We start from the raw sequence: 22,157 nt of genomic DNA on the forward strand, positions 1-22,157 counted from the left end.
AGTAGGGGTTTTAAATGAATTAAATTTTTTATGAGCTATTCGAATCTCGATTCGATAAAAATTCATTTGAGATCGTTTAATGAAGTTCGTTAAGATAAATAAATCAAGTTCAAGCTTCACAATATTTGACTCGTTAGTTCGTGATGATATTTGTTAAACTTATTAATTAATTTTTAAATAAAAAAATAATATTATTAATATTATATTTATAGATTTTACATTTTAGAAATATATAGATAAATATATTAAATTTATTTATTAGAATAAAATTATAATTTTTAATAAGAGTTTTTTCTAAATATATAATTTAATTTTTAATAAATATTTAAATTTATAAGTTATATTTATTAAGCTCGTTTAGGCTCGATAAAAATTCGAATAAGCTCGTGAGCCATGAATATATTCATTAAATAAAGTTCGAGCTTAGTTTGATTATAAATGAGTCAAACTCAAATATTCAAGAGCTCGGCTCGGTTTGATTACATCCACCCCTAAGTTCTTGGTTAAATGTATGGATGCCCCGGGGGCTATGGTGCAATGATAGGGCATCCAGGTTGTCACTCAGGCATCCGCGGTTTGAGTCCAAGTTACGGTGAATTTGTTGGAATTTTTCCTCCAAATGAGACACGCAACTAAATAATACTGGACTCCTGGGATGCCTACTACAAGCGCTTCCCGATCTATCCTGGTAGTTGCTAGAAAATTTTCATGGAACCAGATCGATCATTCCAGATTCGATATTATCCAGTCTGATTAATTATTTGAGCAATGATATACTTAAGGGAAAAAAATCAAAGAAAAACTCAAGGATAGACACATAAAGTCATAATCCATCATTTCACTTTTTATGGATCCATCACTTTATGTGTTTATCCTTTAATTTTTTTTTAATTTTTTTGTATTGAGCATATCATTTTTCTAATTATTTTTTGGGTTAAATGTAAGGATGCTTTATGCCATTTTCCAAACTGCGAAGAGTCTTTTTTTAAGAGGAGAAAAGAAAAATAAAAAGTAGGTTTCCGTCCGCCTCTTCTCGTCTCCGGACTCTAGCGCCGGCGACGCCGTAGCGATCGGCCTTCCTAATCTCTTCTCATCAGCGCAGTTGGAAGAAGTCAATCACCTCAACCCCTCCTTTTGTTGGTCCTCCTCCCCGGAACCGACGCTGCGGTGCTTCACAAGCGAGTAGGCATCCCTCCCTCTCTCTCTCTCCAATTTCTATCAAGTGGTGATCTTGTGCTGATTTCAATTCATGTTGCGGGAAAACTTGTGCCTGCTTTTACGATGCTGCATCTTTCATGTAAATGGTCGTGGACTCGTGGTTTCTTTTATGAATCGCATGCAGTGGAGCAATATTTGTGCTTGTTTGTTCTATATCTTTCTGCAATTTTATGTTGAGTGTTTTCATCCCCAAGTCAATATTGTTTAAACTATTTGTGCTCTCATTAGTAAACACAATATGATCTGCAAATAATATACACAAAGGATGTGATGATAGGAAATTTCAACCACACTCTTGTTGTAGTTATCTTCTTAAATTACAAAAGACATGGCATCCAGGCGCTGAAAAGAAAATAGGAGTTAAGTTTAAAATGAGAACCCCAACTTGAGCTTACCATAATTGCTTCTTTACATAGGAAACTAAATTCTGGCCATATAATCTTGGAGGGACAATATTAAGCTTTGCAACAAACTATTTCTGAAGATCTTGCAGGCGGCTGCTGCAGTCATCATAGAATGAGCTCGTGCATAAAAAAATCTAAGTATTTTTTGCCATTGTGAGTAAATCTGTTTCCCACTAAGAAATTAATAATTAAGCCAAAAATATGAGGTCTAAGTATTAGGCATCCCTCCATCTCCCTCCAATTTCCTTCAAGTGGGGATCTTATGTGCTGATCTCAACTCATGTTACAGGATAACTTGTGGCTGCTTTTACTATTGTTAATCTTGTCTGTAATTTTTTATGTAAATAGTCGTGGTTCCTTTTATTTCATTGTCGGGAGGAGGGGAGATGTTGATTGCTGAACTCAGCTCCAGCCTGTCACAGGTGGAGGAGCAATACTTGAGCTTGCTTGTTCTATATCTTCCTGCAATTTTTATGTTAAGTATCTTCATTCCAAAGTCGATATTATTTAATCGATTTGTTCTCTCATTAATTAACACATTATCCTCTTCAAATAATATACACAAAGGATGTGATGATAGGAAATTTCGACCGCACTCTTATTGTTGTTGTCTTCTTGACATGGCATCCAGTCGCTGAAAAGAAAATAGGAGTTAACTTTAGAATGAAAAGCCCAACTTGAGTTTACCATAATTGCTTCTTTCCATGGGAAACTAAATTCTTTGGCCATATAATCTTCGAGGGACAATATTAAGCCTTACAACAGACTATTTCTGAAGATCTTGCAGGCTGTTCTTTGCAATTCTTGGGATGAACACTTTTGGTCTAAAGCCCAAAACTTAGGAGCCTACCACTAATGTTGGAGCCAGGCTTCAACGAGTTAATGGCCTGAAGGAATTTGATCTAATATGCTACCCTCATGAAAATGGGATGCCCATGAACCTTAACTCTCTTTGTCATATAAGACTCGGATAATATAGCTTTGTATTGAACTTAATAAAGGGATATAATTCATATAGCCGGTCCCAAATACTTGCAACATATATAATTATGATGATGATGGCTCCTACATTTCCTATTTTCATTACTTCAGATTGTTTTTGTTTGCTATAAATGGATAGTCCTCTGATATGAGAGATAAATTTGCTGAGAGTACCACTTCCATTTGTGTAGATGATGTATTTGCCACATGCAATTACCATCTGCTAAATTATTCTTTTTATTTGACTCATAAAATGGGCCATTACTTAGTGCAGATTTTTAGAATGTAAATAATAGATTCTGTCGCTGCATTTTCTTATTTTGCTTCCTAAAGAAGACAGCTATTTTATTCTTGTTGTTTGTATCATTGTAGGTTTATACTGGAATGACAGACAAGTTTGTTTTCTTATTCATTTCTTATTTGTTTTGTACTTTTTGTAGACTATATTTGATCACTCCATCTAATTAGTCATGACAAGTGAAGAATCTAAAGGTTTGCTGAAGGATATGGATTGGAAGACAGCAAGCAATGCTGCTAGTGATTCAAGTGGGCCAGTTACTAAAAAGCGACTTCCAAAGAAGATTAGACAGGTGCCTGACTACTATTTTCTTCCACGAAGGTCCTTGCCTGCTACGGTTGCATTTTATGGTGCTTTTTGTGCTGCTGGAGTAGGAGCAGGAATGTTACTTGAGGTTTGGATTAAGAAAAAGATTAAAGGTATTAATTTCGGTCCAGTGCTTTTTTCGTATAAACATTGCAATTTCTATGTGCATTTAGATACAGTTTGCAAACTGTGCCGACCATTCTTTTTGACCTGTTAGTTGTGGTTTAGTCTAAACTTTGATCCACTCGTTGTAGAAAATTAAGGAAACTGAACACTAGTCAAGCACTGAGAAATTAGGAATATGGAAAAGTTCTATGAATTAGTTATGTTTTATTTTCCCCCCCATATTCTCATTCTATGCTTCCACAAATCTCTGAGTGTTAACCTGAGAGGTATCCATGAAATAAAGATTTTATGACTTTCACCTCATTGGCTGCACTGGTCTGAAACCAATAAGTTCACTTCCTGGAGTGACTAACATAACATTGCTTGTAGCTGGCTGAATTTAATAATCTATTCTATCACTATAGATTCATCCTCTGATCTAAATAATGCTCTCTATCCATAATTCTCTTCTTGAATTTTCTGCTCATATTTTGTTATGAAATATATTTATTATTATAACATTACAAAGTACACGTTTTTTGTATAATTTTTTTCTTCTTTTCCATCTTTAATTTCCACTGCCAAACATTGAATGATTGGGCATTGTGAATATATTGTATTTAAAATGTTTTTTTTTGTCATTACTGATGTATATTTAATATTATGCCATTACAAAGTCTACTTTGTATAGTTTTTTGTTTTCCGTCTTTAATTTCTAGTGGATGATCAGGCATTGGTAAACATTTTGTACAGTTTGTTTTTATTTCAAATCCATTATTCTCATCTACTCTTGGAATCTGTAGACAAAAAGAGTTGAGGCAAGTATTTGGTTGTACTTGATTTGAAGTTGAACTGTTAAGTCTTGGGATTTATTGCCAAGGTCTTCGGTTCTAAATTTGCCTTCATAAAAAATAGTGCTTGCATTTATTTTATCTATAAAAAAAAGACTAATTGAAACACAAACTAGTCAGAAATGCAGTATTATTTCATTATTGTACCATTATCTAACTCAGCTAATTCTCACTGGCAGAGGATAGTGGAGTCATTTGGGAATTTGACTGACACTGAGAGCCATTCATATGGATGCAGCAATTCAGCACACCTAGAATCATCAGAGTTCCTCGTTGCGTAGAATTGTTTGCAATCCGCTTCTTGTTGGTTATCCATCTTTATTTGTAGGCACCCATTTTCCAGGAGTACTGCGTCTTCATCAAATGGGGGAAAAGTTGTAACCTTCGAATAAAAGGAATGACAAACCTTGTAAGGGTTGATCTTTTTTCTATCTTGGTTGTGTTATCCTAGTAAACATTGACTGTGAAATTTTATGTCAAAATTTTGGCAGATGCAGCTATTCTTATTTCCACACTTTCATGAGCATGTTGTTGTTTTTTTGCTTTTTGGCTTATTTGTGCCTTGTAACAAGATCGCATTCAGTTTTGTGATCAGCTTTTGTTTTAACAATTCACTTTTTAAGCAAGGTATCACCATGTTCGTGTTATCCTGAAGCATTCTTATTTCTCCATGCTGAAAAATTCCTTTAAAAAATGATTTTAGAATTACGTACTAGTAACTAGTAGAACTGAAGACCTATCCGTCAATCCGATAAAAAAAAAAAATATTGAGTTCGGATTAGAAGTTTTTGGATTTGGATTGAGGGTTTTTGGTTGTGTTAGGATGGGTCAATAGGGATGATAATGAGTTGGGTTTAAATTTGGCATCGTATTAAATCTGTTTCATTTAGAGTGGGTTTAAATTCGAACAAACGAGTTACGGAATAAGTTAAATTCGTTGATCGAATTTAAAAACAGGTTTAGGATAGTTATATATATATATATATATATATATATATATATTTTCAACTTGCCCCAAATCTGTCAGGTTTTTAACCGGATCGGGATGGGACCGATTAAAAAAGTAACCAAGATGATCCGAATTTGAGTTTATTTTTTTTTTACAGAGTGAATTTTGGGATTAATCAAATCCATTCTTAATTCGTACCATTGTCATTCTTAGATGGGTGCTATAGTGGAGCTCGGACTTTCTCTGGATCATTTTTTACGGTTCATTTACGGTTCAAGGAATGATCCATAGATATATATTGATGGGGATGAATAATTTCTATCTATTTTATAAGTGGAGGTCATTCATCCTCTGAATCGTAAAAAATGGTCCAGAAATTCTATCCTCGCCGTAATGCCGCTGACTTGAATTAGGATTTAATTTTCAGGTTAAATTATATTTTATTTTTAAAATTAATATGAGATAATTTTTTTTAAATAAAATTCTTGTTTCTTTCCGATTCTAGCTCATTCGATCCATTCGAATTGATTGCTACTCTGCGTTTTCGTCAACAGACGTCACTCAAGGCTCGACATGATGAGGACAAAATTGATTAACATAATCACAAAATAGAAAATATTATTATATATACATGTATATATATTATTGTTGTTATAATTGTTTTGGACAAAATGAAACTTCTTATCAGATTTGTTAAATAATTAACGATATTGTCATACGCAATCGCGATGGCCTCGTCGCCTCCACGTCAACGTCGACTCGGTGAACTAACTCAATTTCTCGCTCGGTCGCCATCTTTGACTTACTTTACGATTCGTGCCTCACCATCCCAAAAATTCCGACCCACCACCAACCAAGGATTCCCTCTTTTGCCGTGGCATCGCCGGAGTCGGTAGATCGGCTCCCGAAGGTCGCCTCCGCTTTGGTCCATCATTTTGGAATTTCTGACCTCCTTTTCCGCTTTTATTTTTCTTGCTCCTCTGGTTTGGTATTTGATTCGCGAGCTCACGGTAGAGTGAGGAACTTTCCGAGGCAGTTAAAAGATGGGGGATTTGTACTCTGGCTTCGTCGATTTGATGAGGAAGCCGGTGGTGGCGGAGACTCTTCTCGACATTCTTCTGTGCGCGGTCCCGATCTGGGTGGCGGTGATGATCGGGCTGGTCATCGGCTGGTCGTGGCGCCCGCGGTGGACAGGGTTGCTCTTCTTGGGATGCCGGAGCAAACTGCGGTTCCTCTGGACGGCGCCGCCAGGACTCGGCGCTCGCCGCCTCTGGATTGCCTTCACGGCACTTTCAGCTTTCTCCGTTTGCCGAAAGCTCTGGTCTTCGTGGAGCTTGAAGGGGAAGGGCGAGCCGTCCCAGGATAAACAGCTGGTGTCGGAGGAGAATATGATGGCAGTCGAAGCGGATGGAAGCAAGTCCAGGTGTTTGTTGATTCCTCAACTTTTTCATAAGTTATTTTTCTTTCTTTTTTTTTTTTGGTGCAACCCCAAATGAATGCTGCTACTTCATGGATGGGAGGTGTAGAATTATGTGGGTTACGTAAAGAATTTGTTAGTGCTGGTAGTTTGCGGTAGTTCTATCCAACCAATGTTCTGCGTATTCGACCTTAGTAGCCACTAAGGAAAGCGGTTTGAGTGGGTGAGTGGTTCAATGCGCCACTGGAGAGAGATTTGGTCCACAAGGGTATGATCCAACAACCTTCTAACCTGCATAATTGAGGCCAAGGGTTCGGTGCTGGCACTCTGATGCTCAATTCAGCCTGACTCTGACAATGGATTAAGCGCCTGACTCTGACAATGGATTAAGCAACTTTGAATGAGAAAATAAGGGATTGTTAAGTCATTGGAAAAAAACCTTTATTTAGGCTAATGTCGCAACCTACCTAGCCTTTTGTAGGCTATGCGGTGTATGTACAAAGAATGCCTCCTCCATCCTTGACCAGCCCAAGAATTAAGTCTGAGATGACCCATCGTATTTAATGTGTCTAATGTTTGTACTCATGGCTGTAGGTCTCTTGCTTGTTGAAGTGTCCTTAGTTAATGCTCCTGGGAAAATAGTATTTTCTCTATCGGTCGAAATCAAGAGTGAGAGAGAGTCTGGGGTCCCATTGACCCATCTAGTTGGCATTTCCTCTGACCGAGTTCTTATGATCCAATTACTCCTTTAGTAACTTAAATAGGAGTAACCCAAATAACTATCAAAATTCTCAAGGAAAAAAAATTATAAACTAAATGAGTAGAATGTGACTTTATGGTTTTGTTATGCAGTACATTTTACTAGTTGAGTAGCATGCATACTGTACAAGGGATATTTAATTCCTTTACTAATATACACAACTTGGATGGAATTAAGCTAAATATCTCAGTGGGATGGTGTGCCTACATATTTTTCAAATAGTTCGCATATTAATATAGATAGGATGTTTTATCTTGTTTCATTGAGATGAATTTTTCTCCCGCTTTTACACTCTATTTGATAAATTAAATTGAATAGAGAAGTTGGTGTAATGAGTAGTCAGTAGAGTAAGACCATTGAAACCTCTTGTTAATGTAAGAAAAAGTGATTTTGTTTGTTTGAATACAAAACTAACAAGATTGTTTTGCAAGTTCAATGGGCAGATAAGATCCACGTAACATACTCAAACTAGTTGGTAGTTACATGGCTTGATGGTGATGACCCTTTAAACTTAGAAACTACATGGAAATGTTTTCCAGCATCTGAGCTGATTCATGTATGTTAATGGAACATGATTATCAGAGAACTCAAAATGGCACTATACATCGCATTTTAGAGACAAACTAATGAAATTTGATTCAGATTCAGAAAGCTGCTGTGGTAGATTTTGAATTTAGAGTTGACACTTGACACAGTGAAGGGGTAATATGAGGTCATATGATCAATTTTTACTAGCAGAAGATAATGGCTCTCCAATTGGTTTGCCATGAAGAGATGGCTTTTTGCTTTATTATTATGGTTATAAAAGAAAGATAGGTTTTTTATACAATATTATTGTCATGTTTTCAGCATGGATTAAGTGAGTATTACATAAATCTCAGAGTTTGATGAGATGATTCAAGGAAGAATATTTGAAACAGTCAAATTTGATCTATGTTTGAAAAATTCTATAAATTTACAATTCTTAACACGATACTGTGAAAGTTATGTATAAAGGTGAAGCATCATTTGGTGGATGTCATGTTGGCATATCACAATATCCTTAATTTTTAATGTAAGACTGGTCATTAAATTTTTTGTTGTTTCATTAGTTTTGATGCTAGTTTAATATAGTGATCAATGTAAAGCTTGAACACTTTTCATGAACATTCTTTTACCGAGGGAGTAGGATATTCATCATCTTGATTTGTTTTTCTACCACATCAGACTATTAGAAGAAATTACCTTTAATAATGTATGTTTTATGAAGAAATAAGATTGAGAATTGGATAAACGGCATTTCATTGGATTGCCCGTTCAATATCATATGTTCTTCACTTAAGATTGATGCTGACCCATGAAAAGCAGTCCTATACTACATGGCATATGCTGTTCTATTTGTATAAACATTTAAATGATAATTTTGATTTAGTGTATGCTTATAAAAATCTAACATATGCTTCTATTCTGTTATACTGTTGTTTTCTATTTTAATTTTGTTTGAATGTTTATTCCAAATTTTTGTGTTTCAACTATATATTGGTATCTTGTTTGGACCAATGGCAATGATTGTTTGTCTATCCAAACATTATAAATTATTATCATGATTTAGTTCCTTAGTTCAGTAAGTTTTGAATTCAATTAGATAAAACTTTCCAGATATTAGTGTTGAAAGTTTATGTTACCATCAATCCTCCACCTTATAATTGGCTGAGTGTGGGTGTCCTACTTGTGAGTATATTATGGTTTGCCTCTGTCAATCTAATATTCATTTTGGGACATAACGACTTGATAGTGCTTCAACATGGTATAAATGCCATGTTGCTTCAAATGGTCCATGTTGAAGTGGGATGAACCTCATTCGATAATAACATGACTAGCCACTTGGAAACTGGCATCCCAGAATATATTCACACTTAAGATTCCCACACATGACTACATGGGACTATGAGATGGAGAACCCTCTATATTGTTGGTTTATGGTTTTAAAAATGTGGTTGTCTAGGGTCCAAATTGCATTTCCTAGGTGGAACCATATGGTGGCTGCACATGACATATACAGCCAGGATATGGAGGTCAAAAAGGGAAAAAAAATCACATTTAGTTCATTTATACCTGCTTTACATTGAATCAAATTGGGATAAAACTTTAAGCTACCCAATTTGTAGCTTTTTGTCTTGTAAGTTGTAACATTTGCTTCACAAGCTTTAAACAATTTATATATTGATAAAATGCATGCTACTTAATTGTCATATTTTTTGTATCTTTTATCAATGTGTTTTTATACTTACTAATTCATCACCGTTATCAGGTTTATTTTTATCGTTTGGATTCAGCTACATGAATTTTGTCTCTCCATTAAACTCTACGCATCACTTTAGCACTAATAATATCCAAATTAATTAAATCATTTTTATTACATTAATAGTATGTTGACCATATAAGCCCCTTTGTAAACCCTCTTCTGCATATGGCTTATAGTGTGGATTGACCATGTACTACCATCATATACCTTTTGAAATGCTGGTTGATTGTGAAAGAATACCCTACATATCTCACAAAAGTTAAAACTCAAAGGTACAAGTTAAGGCACGGACCCATATTGAAGCCATGCAGAACCAATTCCATCCAAAATAATTAGCCACCTAGGACAGGGTGACCTCTTAAAATAATCACTCATTCTAGCATGTGGAGATATGAGGTGATATTGCACTCTTTGCATTGATATATGTGAAGCACCTGAATAAGCACTGCATGCAAGCATCCACATAAGCTACCCTATCCAAAGATTTTATCCTAAATCTTGGATAGGGTAGCTAAAAAACCTTTACATTTGCTACCTTATCCATTCTCTAAATTTAGATTTGATGAATAGTGATTCTTTAAATTTAGGGAATGAAATCTCTACCATAAAAATAAAATAATATTTCTTTTTAATCTCTCCTTCCACTCAATCTTTTCAATCTCTCTCCTTCCACTCATTCCATAAATATAATAATAAAAAAAAATAGAAGAAAGAGAAGAAAATAATAAAAAATTAAGGATAATGAAAATTTTAGGGTAGTTGATGTAGTGTGTAGTGAAAAGTAATTGTCTAAATTTAATAAAGTGAGTCATTTACCCTAAATTTTAGATATAGTAATAGGGAAACTAATATGGATGCTCTTAATACCATAACGAGAGGAGTGAATCCCTATACAACCCAAAATGACTAAATTTATTTATTTGGGATACTTCATTCACATAATTGCTAAGACACCCACACTTTTCGATGTGAGACTATGAACTCAGAGCCCCATTGCTTCAAGATGCCCCTTCACTTCATCCTGAGGTACATCAAATTCTTGTACCATTTTTAAGAAGGACACTCTCCAGAGTCCAACTAAATGCTATACTATCTTGAAGGAGCTGTCCAAATCCTAACCCAAATGACTTGCCACTTTGGAAGGCAGCACCTTTCACATAGGCTTAGAAGATCATCATGCTCCCTATCGTCTGTGGGACTATAGGATGGAGAACTCATGCTCCAACACACCACTCATGCCCATCTCATGGTGGGGGCTCACTTTGATAATATTGAAGTGGTTAGGGCTTAAATTATTCTAAATTGAATAGCCATTTGGGAGGCAATCACTCTCCAAACATATTGATGCAGCACAAGTGGAGATTGAGGGTTGGGTGGGTTGGGAAGTAAAAATTTGGAATGAAGGGGTAAAGAGATTGTAGAAACTTAAGTATCACACCTAAGGATTCCTAGGCATCACACCATAGGGAGAATGTATAAAGAAATGTAGAAAGGCATCACACCATAGGGAGATTGTAATCATTGTATCACACAACCAAAGAGAACTCTCAAAACTTTGATATCTATTCCATATTCTAGCTTTATAGCAGTACACATATTTACACTAGGACTCACAAAGGACTCAAGCAACATAAATGCTAGTAGATAGACTGGTTGAAAACACAAAGGACTCATAAAGACACATAGAAAACTTAAAAGACTCACACATAGGAAACTTAAAAGACTCATAAATATGTTACAATTTTTCAAGCATGGGAAATTAAAGCATATTAGAATCGTTGGTCATTTAATGTTGACTTATGACTTTAACCCTTAGGAATTGATGAACTTTATATCATTTTCCAAGTAGGCTTATCATCTTCCAAGACATGTCAAATTAATAGTGGAGTTTTAGAATCTTTATTTATGTGCTTATAGACTTTTAATGGAGTTTGTAACTTGTCTCCATCACATATGTCTCAGTAGATTTCTGCTCTCCCTATGCAAGGCAATGGCGAAGAACAATCAGGCTTCAACATAACTTACGACCATGGAATACCCTAGCTTCATTAAATGACATCTATCAAAACATAAATGTGGAGATGGTGTTCATTTTTCCATAATATCATTAACGGTAAATCTATCTAGCCAGAATTTGGCTGGCCAGAATTGAATTGTAATGCATGCATGTAATTAATATATAGAGATGATATTACTAAAATATCCTTAATAATGACTTACAAAGTGTATTCTGGCTGGCCAGATTCTAGCCATTTAACATTGCCCTATCATTAAATAATTTATTAACCTGACCTACATCACTTTTTATTTATCATCTTTTGCTATTGCTTAACCTATTCTACTTTGCGGTCTATTTGATGAAAAACGTAATATGTGTTAAGTGGAAAAAGTACTTAACACATTAATTTCTGTTCATTTCCAGCTTTGGCCTATCTTTGAGTGAGCATGACATTGTGGCAGAGAAAGATCTAGAACATATGTTGCATCTTCTGGATGGTGATGTTGGAGATTCATGTTGGAATAAACAAATGGAACGCACTACACCAAACATGATCTACCAAGCATGGTGTCATGAACCTGAGGTACAATGTAGCATCGTAGAAAGTCTTGCTTCATGACTTGGATAAATGACTGACTATATATGGCACCAGCCACCAAACCTAGTGTATAATAGTGGCTTCCTCTATTTCTTCTTCATTTGGTTGTCATGTTTAGCTTGTTAACAGATTTTACACTCATTGAATGTCAGTATCATTTTTTGTTGAAATTAGTCATGGATTCTAGCTTCTTAACATCCTCAGGTTGGCCCTATCATTTACCGTAGCAGAACTGTTTTTGAAGATGCATCTCCTGAAGTGGTCAGAGATTTCTTTTGGGATGATGATTTCCGATTTAAATGGGATCCCATGTTTGCATGTTCTACTGTACTGGAGGAATTCCATCAGAGTGGGACAATGATCACTCACTGGATCAAAAAGGTAAGAAGCTATATTATAGTTTTATAGTTACAGTTATTATTCTACTAATAGCTGAACATAAATAATCTAGGAGCAATTTTGTTGTTTACAGTTCCCATTCTTCTGCAGTGACCGAGAATATATAATTGGTCGACGGATATGGGAATTTGGAAAGGCTTATTATTGTGTGACAAAGGTAGTATGTCCTTTCTGGCTTTCTACAATTGATCATGAACATCTCTTTCTCAATGTTTTATGTTGTAGATCAATGGAAGTGCCTTGTCATATCATAGTTTCTTTGGGACAAATACTAGTGAATCAGTGGAACGCTCTGCTTAGCATTGTTAAATAATTTTCTAAATGAATGACTTGAGAAATACCTTAACTTGGCTTGCCAATTCATCTTTAGGCTATCATTTACTTGGATATTTCCTTGTTTATTTTTCTCAGGTATACTAACTACCCCAAGGATAGTATATTACTCATGTTAGGATGCAAATATTCCCTTCTGCTTTCATGATCTCTTTATCTCCAAGAACAAGTATTCTCATTGGTTTTAGCAAAACTTAGTTTGTTTTGGGCTGAGTTATATTTTAGGACAAGAAGATTATTTACAAGCTTAGAATCATAGAACTTAATCTTCTTGTTCTAAAATATTTCTTAGACAAATTCTTAACTATCAACAATTAAACAAGTTATTATATGCTCCTTTGATATAGAAAATTGTAAGTTTTTATCTGTTGTTCATTATCATTTCAACGAATTTCAATAACACAACACGAGCTTAAAAAGCATGACTAAAAAAAATTACTCAACTTGTGCTACCATTTCCCTTTTTTATAGAACAAACCTCCCTTCTTTAAATTTTCAATAAAGCAATGATTTGTTTAGCTTTTAACAAAAAAAAAAACTTTTTTTCTAAATTTTTGATCAAATAATTAAATTTTCCCCATAATTATGGTAGGGCATGTGCCCTAATGTTGATCCGCCCCTGATTGTGGTTGCCTCTTCATTGGGGAGCGGATAGGTGGTGTGTACAATGGAGGCAATAGGTGGTGTGCTCACATTAACTCTCATGGAACCAGATCAAGTGTCAAGCTGCGAGACAGTGGGGTGGTCAATAGGATGAGGCATTGTTAGTTGTTAGAGATGTTGAAAGGAGGAGTTGTCATCAGGGTTAGTTCCTAGGAAGGTCACCGAGAGTGTTAGCAAGTGTGGGAGAAGTTGTAAGTTAAAGGGACCTCTGTTGCTTAATGGGAGAATTAGATTGCATGGGTGGGCACCGAGCATCAATAGAACTAAAATATCGAACTAAACAAGAATTCAGCTCTGAGGCCACTATATGTTGAAACAAAAATGTTGGAGGCAATCTATGTAATCTCATACAGAGGTAAAGGAAAATTTTATCAAGCCAAAGAATGAATTACACTAGAATCCAATCACTTTTATAAACTAAAAACAATGGTCAATTCTCCTAAGAAGAAGGCTAAATTGCCCACTAAAATATTTAAAAAAAAACTAAGAAGAAGGCTGAAATTGGATATATATATATATATATATATATATATATATATATATACATTTTTTAAGTTTGCTTATGCCCACATTTGAGTGGAAAAGAAGTTTGCATCCAAAAAACTTTCTCCCTGTAATCTTTAATAAATTGTCTTTATAATCAAATAAAGGGTAGTTGTGTCTTTTGCATAAGTTTATAAACTTTTGTCCTTCGAAACTTTAAAATAGTTTTCCTTCTTCCAAGTAAACAAGGAAATTGAATCCTGTTATGGGTTTGGATATGTAAAGCTTCTATGGGAAAATATGGAAGGGCAAAGGGCCTATTTGTGATATTCCTTATGTAGAGGGGACTAGAGATTACATAAGGAATAATTCTCCATAGTATTAGAGCCAGAATTCCTTTTTGATCTTCAATCTCATCATTTCCTCTTTAAGATCATGCGATTTTGTTCCTCTACCTAGTTGTGTGTCACTGAGCTACTGTTCTTGTGATTATCCCAGCCGATGCCCTTCATCCCTTCCGTGTTGCATGTCATTGCTCTTGTGATTCTCCTTTGCCACCCCCACTCTCATTGTCTGTTGTATTCCTGTCATCTGTATGAGCACCAATTTCCAGAGTCATGAGTCCTCGGAACACAATGCCTGCAACAACACCCACTGCTGCCTCCCTCTGTCTTCAGCAACCAGTCTGGCCCCTTTGTCCTGCAGTGTCTCTTATAGCAGCTAAAAGCAGCCACTGCTTCTCATTTTTGCTTGTTTCACAGCCATTTCTCGTAGCTTGTGACTCCACAATAAGGGAAGACGTCGTCCTTGAGTATGGACTTGCTCGCATCCCCGTCGAAGCAATCTCCATCAAATCAGTAATCCTTGGCCTGAAAAATTAGTAGTGTGGTTTCCTTTGGCAATTCTTTTAGCTTGCTAGACTGATATCTGTGCCCTTCCAGCTGTACTTCGTGGCCTTATAGTTGGTCCATCCTCAATCAACAGTACAGCCGTACAGGTTCCTCTCTTCCTGTTTGGGCTTGATTTCAAGTAGTGCTTCTCTACAACTGTAATTTCAGCAAGTGGTCTGTTTACATTCTTGAAATGTCTGATTCTCAAGGAGACTGACGAAGAGGTCAATGAGGATGTTTTGGTGGACAAGACAGGCTCAAATCCTATTCTCCTACTATTCATATAGCTCAAGGAGATACTTCCTCACTAGCTAGTTTAGCACCATGATTGTTCTAGCAGAGGAATACTCAAGGCACCTTTGGCTCCAAACTAATATTAGTGCTTCATCTCAGTTGATCACCTCATATGCCCATGGAGATATATCTGCTGTTTGTCTATTCTGTGAATCCTAAACTCAGATATCTTTGAGCATATCTCTGCTAATATATTCTCTTTCTTTGCTCTCACACCACCAACAATGTTGCTACTGTATGGGCACTGGTGAAACGATGGATCAAGAAAAGGCACTACATTATTCTTGTAGGTGAATCCCTATGTATTTGCTAGCATGGGCATGCATCCTAGAAACTGTCTGTGCTATCAATTACAATTATTCTATTATAGGTGACTCTTGGTATATTGTCTACTATATCCATGTTTATATAAGGTTCTTGCCAAGTGCTTAGGCATGTTTAGCTTTCGGTTACAACATAGCTTTTGCAAGAAATGCATTTCCTTTGAAGTGAATTATCATTTTAATTTGTGGCACTAGAGCTAAAAAAACGTATATATCTAATGGATTCTAAAACATCTGCAGGGAGTCCCATACCCATCTTTACCTAAGAACATAAAGCCGCGACGTGTTGAATTGTATTTCTCTAGTTGGCGCATCAGGGCTGGTATTTTTCCTTTCTCATCTTTATTAGGGTACAGGCTCTTCTATTGACATCTCTTCCTTTTAATAATGTTGCAATCCTATCAAATATAATGAGTCCATTTCATTACACTGTTTTTTTTCCTTCTGAAGTACAAAGTCATTGTGAGTTGCATTATTCACAATTGCTGATACGTCACACTGTGTGTAACGTGCCATGACCATGATCAACACATTCTATGGTGGAGCAACAGATCTTGTGCATTGCTAAAGTGTTACTCACAATTTAATTTTAATATTTTAAAAATATATTTGAAATTTATAGTTTTGTTTCAATCAATATGTATATTTCGAACGTTATTATTCATATTATAAAATTATTAATATGAAATATAAATAAAATTATTCATATTATAAATATATGAAAAATACAATATAATTTTTTGTATTCCATATTTATACAACAGGTAACAACTACTATAAATTATAATTATAAGACGAATGCGAATAACAACTATTAAAAGGAATTTCCTGTTAGGAGTCAATTGAAATCGTATATTTTTAAAAACTTTCTCAAAGGATATGGCACAAAAAAATTATTTTATAGTAAATGTCAATTGTTAAAATGTTTGATTGAATACAAATATATTCTAATTAAGAGTGTTGGGATGAAAGATATAGGAACTGTAAGTAGATATTGGATCAGATCATAGGATTGTAAGTTGTAACTCAATTCAGATCATACTTGGAAAGTTCGAATTTAAATCTTTTAGGTCTTTTTTTTATCCTGAAGTAGATATTGCAATTTCGCATCCATGACAGTCCACATAAAAATACATACCAAAGGTAGTCTTTAGACTGATAAAAAACTGAGTTTTCAAAACAAAAGTAGCGAGCAATATTAGGAAATGTGAAATTTTTTGAGGACACCATCTGCATGCTAATGTGTTAGCTACGGAGAAGTCTTTTAAAAGTGGGCTAAGTTCAAACTTGATACTTTTGATAAACCTGCTACCCCCTAGTGTAAAAACACCATCATTTTAGCCCCAACTTTATGCATGTGATTAATTATTATAAAATGCATAGATATTGAGAGCCATCAAGGGTAATATCAGAGGCTAGAAGCTATATCTTTCACGACTTATGGTTGCATTTGCTAAACCAAACATGATTCTTATGTCACCAAAAAGTATATTTTTAAGAATCTAATATACGGGGAGATTGCTTTAGTTATTTGGTATGCAAATAACTTGTATTTCTCGAAGAATGTTTGTTTTGGCTGATCAGCTGTGATGTGTTTTTAACTTAGCTGTTGGATGGCTATATCTTGAATACATGCACCACAAACTCGGTCAAAATGTTGAGGCACCTCTTAACTTCATACTGCAAATTCACTCGAGGTTAATCAATTGAATTATCTTTCTTCTAGTTATCTTTTCCTGTCTGGGAGCTCCTTATTATGGAAAATTTTCTATTTTTATCTTTTCTTCTTTCAATAATGTAACTTGAAAAGAGAAATAAAACAATATTTGGCATTTATGGTTTGACACTTGAATTTATTAGAGTGAATGGTGTTATAACTATTTATTTTTTCAGTGCGTTTGTTTACAATTACAAATTGAAAAAGAAATTCTCACAAATAATGCTTATATATTCCCTTTTTTTTGTTTTTTCTTAAACAGTTGAATCCCGAAAACAAGACGGTCAGCTATCAGCCTGTGAGGTAACTCTTGTCCACTATGAGGATATGGGCATCCCAAAAGACGTAGCTAAGGTTGGAGTTCGTCATGGGATGTGGGGAGCAGTCAAGAAGTTGCAGTCTGGAATGCGAGCATATCAAGCAATGAGGAGAACAGGAACGTCTCTATCTAAATTTGCACTTACGGCACAAATCACAACAAAGTTGCCAAACGATGGAACCATCACTCCCATTGACATGGAGATTCCAGACACTTCAGAAATAGCCAATGCCAGTGAGAGTGCCAAGGGTCATCATGGTATCGATTGGAAATTGGTGGTTATTGGTGGAGTTGCTATCGTCTGTGGGCTTCAAGCTGGTCTGGTCGGAAAGGCACTGTTATTTGGTGCCGCAAGGAGGCTTGCTAGGAAGTGAATCTCTCGTCAGGGAAGGTCTCCCTTGTTTTAATGTCGTGGCTTTTAGAACTATGGTGGAAGTGTCTATACAGAATCATATTTAAGTTTTCATCATAACCAATCATCCTTCCATCCTTGCATGGTTTCCTCATTTATCCATCTTGATTTGAAGTGCTAGCATATGGACAATCGAGTTCCATAACATGGAATGATGTGTGCTTATGATGAAAATTTCATATGATTCTCTATAAGGATCCTCTCTCTACAGAATTTTTTGTCGACCATGCAATATTTCATAAAAATTATTATGTGCATACATTGTAGCATAAGCCTTCAACAGGATAGCCACTTCAGCTGTTGCTATAAAGAGAGTTTTTTTCACATTGATTTTAAGCCTAATATTATTTAATTTTTTGTTATTTTGGATATTGTGTGTGTATATGTACTCCATAGACGTGTGTGCATTCATCTAATTAATTTTTTTTTAGGCACAAAATTTATCCCAGTACATTCATCTATTTGATTAATAAATGTTTCCAAATCTAGTGATTAGGGATTGATCCAGTGGTAAGTATAAGGGGACTCACATGGACAGTGGTCAATGACACGTGGGAGTCAAAGTTAAGAGGGTCAACCTAAGGGTCTTGCCGATCGGAGAGGTCCCATGGCCGCTCGGCCAGGATAGCGCCAGGGCCGGCGCGAAGATAGCTTGACCACGGATCGGGTTTCCGACGTTCATGATTTGCCTGTAAAGAGGAGTTGTTGCGTCGAGCGGCCCGTCCACTCGGTCGAGCTGCAGATTAACTAAGGACGCATTCCCGTTCGAGCATGTGCCCGAGGGCCTTCCCGCTTGGTCTGGCACGCCTTTACGCCCGACCGCCAAGGTGGCCGAGCGGCCCTCCTGCTCGGCCCGAAAACAGACAAAAGGCGCAAAAGAGGGCAAAGGAGGCAGACAGCTGGTGATATCCTTCTTGAGCCAGGAGCCGCCTACGGGCAACATGGTCGGCGGTTGAACCGGATAGAGAATCGTACGGTGGAAGTTTCCAACTGTCATGTCAGAGATATGCTCGGATGGTTGTGGTATGGTGTCAAACACACTTTTCTGACACGGTCATTCTGAGGTATGCTTTGGGAAGTGTGCACGTCTCGAGAAGCGTGCACGCGCCTCCCCAGGATCCTATATAAGGCCCCCAAACTTCGACGGAGGTATGGGCTATTCATCACTGTACCTACAGTCTCGTTACTCTGCTTCTGTTTCATCCCGACGTTGCCTGACTTGAGCGTCGGAGGATCGTCGCCGGGAACCCCTTCCCGGCTCGACTTTGTTGCAGGTTCACCGGAGGTCCACATCACCTCGGAGCTCACCCGAAGACATCAGTAAGCGTCACGTCCCCAGCATCCGTCGACTCGACTCTCGGACAGGATCAGGGATGATAATGGATCAGATTCAGATTTGATTCTATATCCTCGTCCTCATATCTATCAGGTATTAGTTATTCATCCTTATGTCCCTATTAAAAGATCAGATATTTTTTATACTAATAATTTTTTTTTCTTTTCAACTGTTATCATTCAACAAAGTATGTTAGCATTAATATCATATTAAAATATATATAATAAAAAAATAGATTAAACATTTATATAACATACTTCTAATATCAATAAAAATAGTTAGCGGTTTTTGAATATATATGTATATACACACACACTAGCGATCAAGACCTATGCAATAGTACAATACAAGAGTGATGCTAACGATTATACACACGCGTTGCATGTGTAATATAATACATGAATACATATAAATGTTATAAGAATAAATGCTACACTTAATCTTAGCCAAAAGGTCATCCATAAGTTGAGTAATGGTTCACCAGACTCATGCAATAGTGTAATGCAAGGATGATGCTCGAGAATTCCACCAGCAAGCTATTGTAACGAACTCACCCTTAAAAAAATTAATTTAATATATCATACTTGATCTTAGCCAAAAAGTTGAGTAAAGTATGTTTTCTAACGTCGTCGGCCCAAGATATTTATAGAAACTTCTCTGCTAGCAGTGTTGTCAATCCTAAGATGTGGGACCGCCGCAACTAAGTCTCGAACTCTAGATCTCTAATTGATTAATGAGAAAATTTTCTAATAATATGACGCAACTGAGTCTCAAACTCGAGATCTCTGATCAATTAATGAGAAAATTTTTTAATAATACACCGCAACTAAGTCTTGAACGATCACTGATTGATGTGTATGTGGAAATTACTAATAAACCTTAGAATTATTTTTAGTGTGAATAAAAAAAAAAGACATTAACTTCATTTTGGGCTTCACCAAAGCAAAGTTGTTAGTAAAGGGTCCAGATTTTTAATAAAATAGTATATATATATATATATATATATATCGAGTCGGATATCGGTAGTCCATCCATACTCTCCTCCATTCAGATCAAATATTGGATCCTCAATCGGGTTAAGAGAAAATTGTCATCCCTACTAATGATCAATGACATAACCAAGATCTTCAATTATCATAGGTTAAATTATGAACAGTTAGCATCGGAAAGAGCACAGGGCAGTTGGCACCAATGAACGCCATGCTTCTCAGTCGACCAAAAAGGAACAGGGAGGTCGGTGCAGCCCAACACTGAACTATGATTTAGTGTCAGTTCGCCAGTGAACTCCTTATTTTCACGATGAAAATGATAAAATTGTTGGGCTACACTAATTTGAAGCCCAGTGTAGCCTAGCACTGGCTAGGCCATTGTTAGTGATGCCTTAGACTACTTTTCATATTTTCCATCCCACATAGCCTCATTTTTTTTAAAAAAATTGATAATCCAAGTGTATGTCTTGTGATCCAGCTAGTCTTAGAGGTGGACGGACGGTCTGATCCCACAGATTGACCACTAGATAAATTTGGAAGTACAAATGATTCATCACTCAACAGTCAGCATTTTAAATATTTTACCTTATTAGAAGAAAATGTCTATCTATGTGTCATAGTTAGGATTTGAACCCAACTATAAAGTATATTCTCTTTTACCTTTTTTTTTTTGTTTTTGATGGAAATGGGTAACCTTTGATAACCTCATATTTGCCAAAGCCAAGTAAAAGTTACATATAAAGCAAATGGCACAAGTGTAAGTTACTTAAAGGTTTTACACGATGGACAAGTAATGTTAAGTGTAACATTTTTGAATGGAATTGAGGCATTTTTATGCACGTTGGGGGTTGTTGTTAGCTTTTTTTTTGTCGAAATTTACATGCTTTAATCAAATTTATATCTTTTTCGTATATTAGTGATGTGTAGGTACAAGGAAAGAAAAATCATGGCAGCCAGCTCTTTATCAACATCATCTTTCACTCGACGATGTACGAACGACGAGCAATGGGAAGCTCCCGCATATTATGTTATTTGGGTTACGAGTTGCTCTCCAGACATCATGGAAGGAATCCAATCCAGGAAGACAATTTTTTTCTTGTCCAAATATAAAATAAGTTTTCGTTATGTCAACACGGTGTTGTAAATTTTTTAATTATTGAGTTTTAATTAAGTTGATTTAAAATTCAGCAAAGGGAATGTGACTTCTTCTTATGGCATGACCCAGAATCGTCAGAGAGAAATAAGGCAATTATTAATGAGTTGAAGCAGAATAATAAAAAATTAAAGTTGAAAATTAGTGAATTGAAAAAAAATGTACTAGCTACGAGGGTACAGTTGAATACAATAATGTTCTAGATGATGGAAACAACAATCATGTAACTATGCAATTGAGTGATGAAATATATTCATTAAATAGAAATTTTTGAATTGCTATCATTATAGTTATATGTACTTGGATTGTGATGACGAGGATGTGGTTGATGTAACTTGTTTTATGATATAACTCTAAGTGATGTAACTTGTTTTGTGATATAATTTGACATTGTGATGTAACTTATTTTGTTTTGTGCTTACAACTTTAAGATTATCTGATTATCGATCCTAGGCCGGAAATCTTTGACTTTGGCATTTACCTTCAAGCTCTTCAATTAGATATTGTTAAACCAAGAAACTTTCTGGAAAAGTTCTTCTATTGCTTTTGGTGGGACTTACAAAATTTAAGGTACCTATAAAGAAATATTCTTTTTAGTTTTGACTTGATTTTATAGGCTACTGGTACTTAATTTTACACTTAATACAATCCAGTGCAAACTCGATAATATGATTAG

At 35.8% G+C, this 22,157-nt stretch overlaps 2 protein-coding genes and 1 pseudogene across 2 annotated transcripts; 2 read left to right on the top strand and 1 right to left on the bottom strand.

Annotated features, from left to right (window-relative positions):
• The first annotated feature begins 967 nt into the window (after positions 1-967).
• On the top strand, positions 968-4,683 carry LOC121995672. The gene is made up of 3 exons (XM_042549410.1): positions 968-1,182; positions 3,044-3,320; positions 4,343-4,683. Exons 2-3 carry the CDS (start codon positions 3,074-3,076, stop codon positions 4,372-4,374), a joined length of 279 nt encoding a protein of 92 aa, XP_042405344.1. The 5' UTR covers positions 968-1,182; positions 3,044-3,073; the 3' UTR covers positions 4,375-4,683.
• Positions 4,684-5,948: 1,265 nt separating this feature from the next.
• On the top strand, positions 5,949-18,097 carry LOC121995673. Its single transcript, XM_042549411.1, has 6 exons — positions 5,949-6,535; positions 11,996-12,155; positions 12,375-12,551; positions 12,643-12,726; positions 15,796-15,877; positions 17,535-18,097. The coding sequence occupies exons 1-6, from the start codon at positions 6,156-6,158 to the stop codon at positions 17,963-17,965; spliced, it is 1,314 nt and encodes a 437-aa protein (XP_042405345.1). The 5' UTR covers positions 5,949-6,155; the 3' UTR covers positions 17,966-18,097.
• Positions 18,098-19,809: 1,712 nt separating this feature from the next.
• LOC121999032 lies at positions 19,810-19,954 on the bottom strand (annotated as a pseudogene).
• Positions 19,955-22,157: the final 2,203 nt, after the last annotated feature.

This window comes from Zingiber officinale, chromosome 6A (genome assembly GCF_018446385.1).
Source record: "Zingiber officinale cultivar Zhangliang chromosome 6A, Zo_v1.1, whole genome shotgun sequence".
In the NCBI taxonomy this organism is placed as follows: Eukaryota; Viridiplantae; Streptophyta; class Magnoliopsida; order Zingiberales; family Zingiberaceae; genus Zingiber; species Zingiber officinale.

Coding starts and splice junctions, on each gene's coding strand:
- LOC121995672 (XM_042549410.1), top strand. CDS start 3,074: ATGACAAGTGAAGAATCTAAAGGTTTGCTGAAGGATATGGATTGGAAG. Junction 3,321..4,342: donor GATTAAGAAAAAGATTAAAG/GTATTAATTTCG, acceptor TCTCACTGGCAG/AGGATAGTGGAGTCATTTGG.
- LOC121995673 (XM_042549411.1), top strand. CDS start 6,156: ATGGGGGATTTGTACTCTGGCTTCGTCGATTTGATGAGGAAGCCGGTG. Junction 6,536..11,995: donor GCGGATGGAAGCAAGTCCAG/GTGTTTGTTGAT, acceptor GTTCATTTCCAG/CTTTGGCCTATCTTTGAGTG. Junction 12,156..12,374: donor CATGGTGTCATGAACCTGAG/GTACAATGTAGC, acceptor TAACATCCTCAG/GTTGGCCCTATCATTTACCG.